The 9,955-nt window shown below is 43.1% G+C and overlaps 3 protein-coding genes across 9 annotated transcripts in view; 2 read left to right on the forward strand and 1 right to left on the reverse strand.

The window, feature by feature from the left end:
* The window catches only part of mief1 (mitochondrial elongation factor 1), a 5,040-nt gene extending 2,646 nt beyond the window's left edge, over positions 1-2,394 (forward strand). Inside the window, exons 6-8 of the mRNA XM_008330230.2 lie at positions 4-126; positions 221-1,675; positions 1,707-2,394. Of these exons, the coding sequence (XP_008328452.1) occupies positions 4-126; positions 221-1,084 (987 nt within the window). The 3' untranslated portion in view covers positions 1,085-1,675; positions 1,707-2,394. The remainder of the gene's footprint in view (positions 1-3; positions 127-220; positions 1,676-1,706) is intronic.
* Positions 2,395-2,751: 357 nt separating this feature from the next.
* On the reverse strand, positions 2,752-6,431 carry napsa (napsin A aspartic peptidase). Its single transcript, XM_008330191.3, has 9 exons — positions 6,239-6,431; positions 5,756-5,909; positions 5,050-5,173; positions 4,486-4,604; positions 4,162-4,361; positions 3,943-4,065; positions 3,510-3,654; positions 3,319-3,417; positions 2,752-3,232 (listed from the first exon to the last, which is right to left on the reverse strand). Exons 1-9 carry the CDS (start codon positions 6,307-6,309, stop codon positions 3,071-3,073), a joined length of 1,197 nt encoding a protein of 398 aa, XP_008328413.1. The 5' UTR covers positions 6,310-6,431; the 3' UTR covers positions 2,752-3,070.
* The window catches only part of LOC103393288 (uncharacterized), a 6,854-nt gene continuing 2,787 nt past the window's right edge, over positions 5,889-9,955 (forward strand). Inside the window, exons 1-6 of one of the 7 annotated variants that reach the window (XM_025064313.1) lie at positions 5,889-5,947; positions 7,227-7,293; positions 7,529-7,835; positions 8,589-8,681; positions 8,829-8,984; positions 9,071-9,226. In XM_025064313.1, coding sequence (XP_024920081.1) covers positions 7,830-7,835; positions 8,589-8,681; positions 8,829-8,984; positions 9,071-9,226 — 411 coding nt within the window. In that variant the 5' untranslated portion in view covers positions 5,889-5,947; positions 7,227-7,293; positions 7,529-7,829. Of the gene's footprint in view, positions 5,948-6,580; positions 7,044-7,226; positions 7,836-8,588; positions 8,682-8,828; positions 8,985-9,070; positions 9,227-9,955 lie in introns of those variants that run through there. The other 6 variants (XM_008330193.3, XM_017040307.2, XM_017040308.2 and 3 more) reach the window with 6 other exon arrangements.

A 9,955-nucleotide genomic window follows, 5' to 3' on the forward strand; every position in this document is an offset into this window, starting at 1 on the left:
CAGGCCGTGGCCAGGAGGGCGGCGCTGGACATCTGTGCTGAGCTTAGAGTCTTCCTTCATGCCAAATTACCTGACATGCCCCTCAGAGAAATGTACCTGAGTGGCAGTCTATACGATGAGCTGCAGGTGAGAGACCTCCAACCTTTCTGGTCCATTATTTTACCAAAAGTTGTTTTGTTTTAACTCATTTATTCAAACATAAATCTTCCACATCTCTCAGGTGGTTACTGCAGACCACGCCCAGCTCATGGTGCCTCTGATTCTGGAGAAGAACCTGTGGTCGTCCATCCCAGGAGAGGACACCATCATGAATGTCCCAGGTTTCTGGCTTGTTCGTCGGGAAAACTTAGAATATTTCCCACGGAATAGCAGTTACTGGGACCGCTGCATGGTCGGAGGTTACCTCTCTCCAAAATCAGTCCTTGAGGTTTTTGACAAATTTGTGGCCGGCTCCATCAACTGGCCAGCTATAGGTAGTGTTCTAGACTACGTTATACATCCTGTGGTTCCCTCTGAGACTCTGACGCTGGAGGTTCAGTACGAGACGGACAGGAAGCTGTTTGTGGACTTCCTGCCTTTACTTGTGATGGAAGACGGTACCTCGTTGATTGCTAAACCCCACCGACTGGCTGCAGAGCGCCACGAAAACCTGTGGCGCCAGAGCTTCCGTGTTGCTGAGACGGCCCGGCTCAGGGCGCTGGATCAGGAGGACGGAGGCTGCAGATGCACCTGTCTGAAGGTGACAAAGGCGGTGTGTAAACTCAACCCCGCCCTGAAGCAGCTAAACGCAAGCCAGCTCACCAACGCTATTTTGTTGTTGAGTGAAAGTGAACGTGACTGGACTCACGAGGCGCTGGCCGATCGTTTTCTCCAGCTGTTGCGAACACTAGTGGGACACCTAGAGGCCGGGAGGTTACCGTGTGCCCTGAGTCCAAAAGTGAATTTATTCTGTGAGCTCACTGAACAGGAGGTGGATGAGTTGGGCTACACACTCTACTGTGCACTCTCAGATCCCGGGGAGCTGCTGAGAACTGCAACCACGACAACCACGGTACTACACAGCACGTCTGCCAGTCACGACTAATTGAAACTGTAATCCTGTTTTTTTATGAGTAACAGTGGCCTCAAGTCAACCTGCGATTCCCTTATCGTCTGCATGAAATGCGTCCTCAAATAAAAAGACTAATTTATAAATCCCTTTGGGAATTTGATCCACAGATACAATCACGTAATGTTTGTGAGTTAAAACACAGTGGTGTGACCATCCAAAAATGTGTGTGTGTGTTGTCAAAGCAAAGACTAATTAGAGTTCACTGCTTTCACCAAAGTCATTGTAGAACTAAGGCAGCCTGACACACTGGTCAGGACGGAACCGAAGCCTGGATGGAGTCATATCATATACAAATGTTTATTTAACTGGAAATTTTAGGAACAAGAGGTTGTCTGATGCTCGAGTCGTCTGTGCCACTGTGTCCAGAGATTGAATGTAATGTTTGTGTCAATGCCAATATTAAAGTTAATAACCTGTTGCTCAGCCTGAAGGACTCAGAATTATTCAGGTGAAGATTATTCTCTTGTTAAAAGTACAAGGTTGGTAATTGTAATTCATGGGTTAATTATTCACGGACGGCTGTTGTGTGATATAAAGATCCAGAAAAGTAAATATTAGGATATGGTACTTTTTTAATTGTAAATATTAGGATAAGGTACTTTTTTTATTATTTGTTTTAGTGAGAAGCCACATTATTTCAACAGAGTTGGACCTAGACAAAAGCATGGTCATGTGACCCTCTGTCCAGTTCAGAGCAGCTCATTGCTTCACATCACTCTCTTGTGTTTGAACATGTGATATGCTTTGACTTTTTGGTTCCTTGTTTGTACATCTGAGCACATCATTGATTGGCTATGAAACAAACCAGTCCATCAGCCACGGTTTGGACCACTCCTTGATGTGGGTCACGTCCTATTATTTCAGTGTCTGTAGCTGCTACACAATCCATCCTTTATCAGCTGCATGAGGTGTGTTAACAAAAACCAGATGGTTATCAGCGTCCACTTTGACCCGTTTAAGTCGGATCGGCTGTTGTGTAACAAACCCTTTATGTCCAATTAGTCTGATCCTCAGCTGAGCTTCACTCAAATGAAAGTACACCGTGACCTCTCAACATCAGGTCACTGTTACTGTGCTGCAGCGTACAGAGTTGTAGCTGTTAAAGTAGCCTATTCAATGTGTTTAACTGTTGTTCACCGAGATCTTTAGCCTGTTTTCTGTTCACGTTGTAGCCTTAAAAATGAGAATAATACAGAGTTTAACCCTCGAGTCGTATGGAAATGTACATAGTAAATGAATTAGGGTTGTCTTTGTGTCATATTAAATAAAAATACACAACACATGAAAATAACAAGTAATTATTTTTGTATCCATTGTACATTTGTAACCAAAATGTTATTTATTGGTGGTGCGTTGGTTTGACATGGTCGTGAGTTGTTCAGGATGTATGGATAAAAACTGAACTTTTGTGTATGATGATCGTCTTCCTTTGCAGCTATGGTTTTAAGCACCAATTACTACTGTTAATGTAAAAACAAAAATCCAAAGTAGATCACTACCTCTACCTTGTGGAGTCTAGTCGAACCAGTTAAATGCTCTGTTGCATGCTTTGTCTGCTGGTTTTCTTTTCCCTTTTTGTGTTCAACTGTGGAGTTGAACAGTGCAGCACTTCTTTAATAAATAATTTAAATTATATTTTGTTCATCTTTCATAAATATTACACTTTATTGACTCAAATGTAAGGGACTTTGAAATGTACAGAAACAAGTTTATCATATAAAACATTTGTGAATTTCTTCCTAAAGCTGTTGTAATATCAAAGTATAAAAAATGCATAGATTTATTAACTAATTACTGAGAGCTGTGATGCTGAGGCTCAGGGTTAGAAGCAGAACCTGAAGCAGTCCTTTTGTTCAGATCATGAAATCTTTTTTTTTTTTATTTTTACGTTGGATTCGTACTTTCACTTCCTGTGAAAATGTTCACAGGCGTCATTCGCTCTCACGTGTCGTTCTCCAATTATTTGGCAGGAGCGAACCCCACACGGTCGGCGTTCCTGTCAAACACGGTGTAGTACTTTCCGATGAACACATCTCCCAGAATCCACAGGGGCCCAGCAGGAGGAGGGATATCCATGGCCATGAAGCCTGACAGACAGATTGATGTTCCCAGCTGAGTCTCCTGCAAACATCAAGATGATGAGGATGATTTACTGTCTGTCCAGTGTTACCAAGGAAAACACCAAGATGGTTATCTACACAGTTTACCTTCACGATATAATCGTCTCCGGTCAAGTTGAACATCTTCCCACCAATGTTGAAGGAGATGACCGGGAGAGATGGAATCTTCTTACAGTCAATTAAGTACTGAGGAGGAGGAGAGAGGTTTTAATGTCATCTATAAACAACAGGAAATGAAACAAAAGAAACTGATGAAAGTTGAACTTCCTGAACTGTACCTCTCCCATTAGCAGTGGCAGCGCTCCAATGGCTCTGTGCAGCGCTCTTATTTCCTCCCGAGGGCCAACCACGAGTGACGTTCCAGTGTCAACAATGGCCTGGCAACTGGCTTTGCACAGTGTCAGCTGGCTGCCAACTTCCACTCTGAAATGCAGGTTAGAGACGAGGCACAACAAACGTGTGAGAGAGACGGATTTACTTCCTTCCACGAGGTTAGAGACGAGGCACAACAAACGTGAGAGAGAGACGGATTTACTTCCAGCCTTTAAGACTCAAAGGACATGGATTTACTGTAATATCTGAGGCCATCACTGTGAGTCACATAAACACAGAGTGGATGAAATATGAGAACCATGTCACACAGCTACAACACAGAGTGCGTCAAGCCTTATGATCCCGGCTCCTTCAGACACTGAACGCCTTCTTCCTCACCCGTTCACTTCAATCTGCCAGTAAGCTTTGCGTGTGACGTTAACATAGTGAAGATCTCCACTGTAGTGCTGTGGATCCGTGCCCCCCAGGATCAGCTCTCCTCCCACTGCTGCTGATAGGTTCCTGGAGGAAGAGGTCAGACACGAGGTCAATGCACCTGTACATGGACATGTGATGCAGAGCAGTCAGAACCCCAGGAATATAAAGTCAGAACCACACCTGCTAATGTAAAAAGAGAAAATGTTCTCAGGCAGCAGTTTGGAAGCCATGGCTTTGTCAAACACTGGCGTGACATTGGCCACAGATATGGAGGGGTAGGCCATGCCCAAGACCCCATCGAAGCGTGCGACTGCGAATGTGATGCCAGGCTGCTTCACCGCCTCGGCAAACTGTTGACCAGGAACCGACAGTCCAGCCACCTACAGGAGAGAGGGGGAGGTGGCAGAGGAATGTCACCGCCGCAGGACAAACGGCTCTTATGATGAGATGATTCAAATGTCGTGACCGCTAACACTGAGGAATGCTGTTAGAGTGAACACTTACGGAGACCGTGTCCTCGCTGATGAAACCAGACAAGCTGCCTCGGCCGTACTGGATGGAGAACTCTGTGCCGTTCTGCACGTACGTGCTGGACTTTTTGGAGTTGTAGCGGTGGTGAAGCCCTGGTGGGAGAAAAAGAAAGTTACACTGAAGTTTTTATTTTATTTTAAAAACACAGCACATCATCTACACACATCCATCTGAACACATAAGAATATGTTGTCAACACAGCACATCATCTACACACATCCACCTGAACACATAAGAATATGTTCTCTATGCCTCTAAACTACTGCAAACATATGAACTGTTGTTTTTGTCTTTGTTTTTTTAGCTAATTCCTGACCATCACACTGTTCACGTGCTACTCTCTCCGTGTGACACTGATTGGATAAATAGAAAGGCCTGCTTCTAGACAGGAACACAACGGTCACACTGTATTTAAAAACTCTGACGTGACAAAAACAAACAATCGTGTTCATGTTTGAACAGACCACAGGAGACTTTCAGACAGGAAGTGAATGCATTTACAGGAAGACCTCTCACACATGCACAACACAAACTCACAGCAGGCCAGATCAAAGAAGGAACAGTGAAACGAAGGGATCCACAGGTTGGAGGAACCGGTGTCAAACAGCACAGTGAAGTCCTGTGGGGGAGTACCGATGCTGATCACACCGTAGTACGCAGCCTGAGGGGGAAAAAAAAGAAGAATGGGTTCTTTAAGCAGTGGCTGTATGGAAACGTACAACAACATTATGATTCACCCTAAAAAAGTAGCTTCAAATCTTAGCTATGTAGCAGTGACTTGGAGTTAGCAGCGTGGTGCTAAACAGAGTAAGGATGAAAGAATGTGGCAGTTGTTTCTACAACGTTGTGTAATGTTGGCTGCAATGATAGAAGAGTAAAAAAAATAAAAAAATAAACAAAGTCAGAATATCAGTCAAACTGTCAGTCAGAGGAGTAGCAAATTATGGCTTTATCTAGTACAGTGATTCTCAACTAGTGGGTCGTGGGCCTTTGCCTTCATCTATTCATACTCCTTACAGGTGGATGGCGAGTGAATAAACTCTGAAACCTTTTAAGATGACGACATCATTTGTTGCCATTGTCCTTCAGTTCCTCTTTCACAGAAGGAAGACGCCACAACGACGCACTTTACTCAAATTAAGTCTTCAGACCTACAGTGTTCCCCTTAATTTAAAACGGGTTTCCTGTGTGACTTCGCAGTTTCGAATACTTCTGAGTACAGACGCTTAGTGGTTGCACGTACATCCATGAAGTTGATTAGTCTTTCCACGGGCAGTCCGGAAGGAGGAGGCTTTTCCTCGGGGCCGACGGTTTGAGCCAGAGCCCGCAGCTCCGTCAGAGACATGCCGTTGTCACTCATGAGGCGACGCAGGCTTCTGGTTTTGTGGAGAGGAACCCTGCAGAGGGACATTTAAGTGACATTCGAAAAGTTCAGGTTGGTGCGCGGAAGCACCGACGCCATCAATTCTAAAGCTGAAAATATCGTTCATTGATTATAAACACGTGGAGCGAGTAAAAGGGCATTAAAAACCGTTAAAGGAACAAACAAATACACTCGATTTACACTCGTAGTGACGCTTTAAATCAAACAATAGCGAGTAAAAGGGCATTAAAAACCGTTATAGGACACAAACAAATACACTCGCAGGCGTAAATCATATGTTAGTGATGCTTTTAATCAAAAAAAATATTCTTATATAGGCCTATATTAACTGATAAAGTTTACCTGATAATAGCGACACTTTGTGTTACCAGCAGGGTTCCAAAGATAAGGTGAAATATCCCCAGTCGCGCCATGTCTGTGCTGATAATCAACAGTAACGGTTTACCGTTGTTACAAGAGAGAAATTCCAATATTTCAACTCACGCAGCGCAAAGTATTAGCGTCTCGGCTTTTATCGTTTATACTCGTCCTTTTCCGGCGTCAAGTTCAGTGATTGGAGGATGCTGAGAAAGACGTCTCGTCATTGGTGAAAATAGAAAGCTACCACTTCCGCATGCGGACGCGCCAGGTTTGTGCGCGTGTAGCGTGTTTGTGAGTGTGTGTGTGTGAGAGAGAGAGAGAAAGAGAAAGAGAGAGAGAGAGAGAGAGAGACGGGTCACGAGTTAGTGTGACGACATGATAAGCGAGTACCAACAGTAGCCACAGTGTATGTGGTAGAAAGTACACATTCTTCAGACATTGTGGGAAATGAAAGTGATATGATAATCATATATGATAAACATATATGAAAGGGAAATTTTTGACAAATATATTTAATTTATTCTTTTGGTAAGTACTCTACCAATACCTCCACAGTAACTAACTGCTAGGTTTTGTGGTTCATACTGAGAATGCATGTTCCCCCTTGTGTGTGCGTGGGTCTTTTCCAAGTACTTCAGCTTGCTCTCAGACATGGAACAGGAACTCTTACGATGGACCAGCAAACTGTTCAGAAAAGAAAAGAAAAAACATCGAACCTAGATGTACATATTCCCATAGACCACTAGGGACCCTCCCATTTAAAGGAGTAAAGGGGTAGGAGTAAGGAGTAAGTCCAAACATCTGCACACTTTGTCTTGTTTATTCTTGTCGCCAGTCATGTTTTACTTCTATAAACCTAGGAAAAAATATGAATTTATATGTAATATATTGTTTAATATTTGATAAAAAGTGAGTTTATTGTTTCAGATTCACCTCAGCCAATATACATTCCATTCCCATCTATCAACAGGGTGCCCTCTGACTCAGTCACTGCAGTAATACCTCGCCTTACTTGGCCTGTTGAACAAGTTTCTGAGGTGATCAATGGCATAGACGACACGGACTCTCTAAATGATGCACACGCACACACAGTCAGGTGACGAGCCCAGGAGAGAGTTTTCCAACCTCAACCTTGACCACTAAATACAACTTCATTACTAAACTGTTTGTTTGTTTGTCTGCATGTGTGTTGCCGTTCAGGTGTCAGTTTTTTTAACCTTTGCCTGTGTTCCACTTTTGTGTTTGTGTGGGTTTATGTTGTCACTTTAGCAGAAGCAGAATCCACCCATTAATTCCTTCTCTCTGTTGTCTCCGTTCTGGAGACTCACACACCCCTTCAGCCCTTTTATTCCATGTAAGTGTCAGAGAATGACACGGAGAGAAAGAAAAAACGCAGAGAGGGAGGAGCCGGCATCCATGGCATCTGTAGACTGACAGGAGTTCAGGCATGTTCACACACTGTAGAGTCACTGGGATTTCACCAGGCTCACACTCACACTGTTATGTGTTAATATAAACATAACGTAGGACCACCTGGAATATTAATTCAAAGAGGACGGCTAACCTGGGCGCAATGATGGTAAGAATAATTTCTGCCATTTGTTTAGACAAAGTGGTCTGCGTCTCATATGTATGCTTTCAAAGTGGTCGGCATCATGGCTGCTGCCACTGAAACAACGTACAAAACCAAAACATGAAAGAATTGTGTTTTTTCGTAAAACACACAGTTTCGTGTTTTGTCTTCTCGAAAACATTTTGATTTTAAAGTCTTACAGGTTTGTGTTCTCTACCTGTGACAACATGTTCAGCCAAACCCACTGAATGACATCAGGTTAAACACATCAGCTCCAGTGAACACCTTGCCAAAACAGTCTTATTAAAAAATAAAAGAGCAGAAAAGTCCATGTCATTACGATAACTACACCTAACAACAGGACAAACAGGCGACGTGACCCTGTAAACAGTGCAGCACCTGACGATTCTGGCTTTACTGCTGAAGTTGTACCTTTTCATTTCATTACCTGTTTATAATAATATTTTTTAGATGTTGTCTATAAAAGCGCATCTTAATTAGATGTTTGGGGGGGAAAAAATCTGATCTGAGCTTCTGTTTGTTTTGGACGCAGACCATGGCTTTGACTCTGATGTTTGTTCAGACATGAGAGAATGTGAATTTAAGCACTGGCAGACATGAGATGCTGGGTTAGTTCAGTGAATACATGGCTTATGCAGGGACAATAAAAGTGAGGATGGTGGCGTGTTTTACTATGAACCTTATGCTCTGCAATCAGTTTCAGTTGAATACTAATCCTGTCATTATTGAACCCTGTAGCCTCCAAAACCTCCCAGGAAAAGCTTGATAAAGTCCAATATCAATAGTTATGACGTTCCAAAAGCAGCCTGCAAAGAAGTGGATACTACAGAGGTATTGGAACATGTGTTTTTATTAGTTATCTCACAATAATATTTTTATGGTTATTCTGTCACATTAGTGGACATGCAGACATTTAGACGCTGCCTCGTGGTAATTACTTTAGTCATAACTAGACTGACTTCCTTTCACTTCTCACAGCCTGCAGTAGCTGATGAAATCCAGTCAGAGGTTAAATTCAAGCCTGTACCTCGCCCCAGATCCAAAATACTACCAAAAACACAGAGCAACAGCACCACCAACGCTGCAGTCGACCCTGTGAACGGGAATGAACCCAGCAAGGAAACCAACACAGTGGTGAGTGGATCAGGTTGGACACTCAGGTTGGTAAAACAAAGCCATCACTTAGCTGGCATCTGTAGATGATATCCCTTTATTGACAGAGCTCCCAGCACGAAGAACAGCCTGCAGACAAACCTTGTCCTGGTCGGCCACCTCCGAGACCACCAGTCCCCAAAAGCTCTCCCTATAGTGTCGTGACAGCAGCTGTTGACGGAGGGCGCCAATGCGTGACTTTATATTCAGAGTCAAATGTGAAGGTAAATGATCATTTGTCCTTACACGACTCACACCTGTTGTCACTGCGCTAAATTGTGTTGCTTCATTTTCGTTCGTTTGCCTTTCACAAGGTGACCGGGGTCAATTAAAGGTCACTTTTGAAATTGTTTTATTGTTTACTACAGGCATGGCCAAACCCCTGGCTCACACGTGTGGCTCTTTGCCCTGGTTCATGCGACTCTTACGTTCATGTTGTTGGTCATGTGTTTGGTTGTTTTTTACTCTGTGTGAATCTCATGCCAATGGGTGTTGACGCAAATGACTTAAGGAAAAACTAATTCCACAGATGAAAAGATGTGCACACGAAGTTTAAACAGAGTAGGAGAGTTTTGATATTGATTCATTATATTATTTTTTCTGTGATTCTTTTCCTGCAAAGCTACAACAAAAATCACTGCTTAGGAAAGTGCCACCCACTGTGGCCTTTTTTGGGGTAAATTGAGTTCAGTTTATTGTTGAGAACATTTGTATAGTGTGTGTGTGAGTGTGTGTGTGTGTTTCAACATGTACAAAATTGCAATTATTTGTCATCTTCTGAGATATAATCTGTCATTTTATGCCAGGGAAATATTTTGACTTGTCACAACAGGTGACAACAACTAGTGGGACTTTCACATGAAAAGACACAGTATGTCTTGCGACATGACAGCATTTATGTCTTTTCCTGCCAGTCCAGTTCTGGTGCCTACCTTAATTACTTGTTTGTACCT

Source organism: Cynoglossus semilaevis, chromosome 17 (genome assembly GCF_000523025.1).
Source record: "Cynoglossus semilaevis isolate Cse_v1.0 chromosome 17, Cse_v1.0, whole genome shotgun sequence".
Classification (NCBI taxonomy): domain Eukaryota; kingdom Metazoa; phylum Chordata; class Actinopteri; order Pleuronectiformes; family Cynoglossidae; genus Cynoglossus; species Cynoglossus semilaevis.

Bases quoted from the DNA above. Each gene is read 5' to 3' on its own strand.
- napsa (XM_008330191.3), bottom strand. From the start codon at position 6,309: ATGGCGCGACTGGGGATATTTCACCTTATCTTTGGAACCCTGCTGGTA. The intron at 4,066-4,161 runs GTGTGGTTCTGA...CTCTTCCTCCAG, and splicing joins TTCTCTTTTTACATTAGCAG to GAACCTATCAGCAGCAGTGG. The intron at 3,233-3,318 runs GTAAACTGTGTA...TGATGTTTGCAG, and splicing joins GAGACGATTATATCGTGAAG to GAGACTCAGCTGGGAACATC.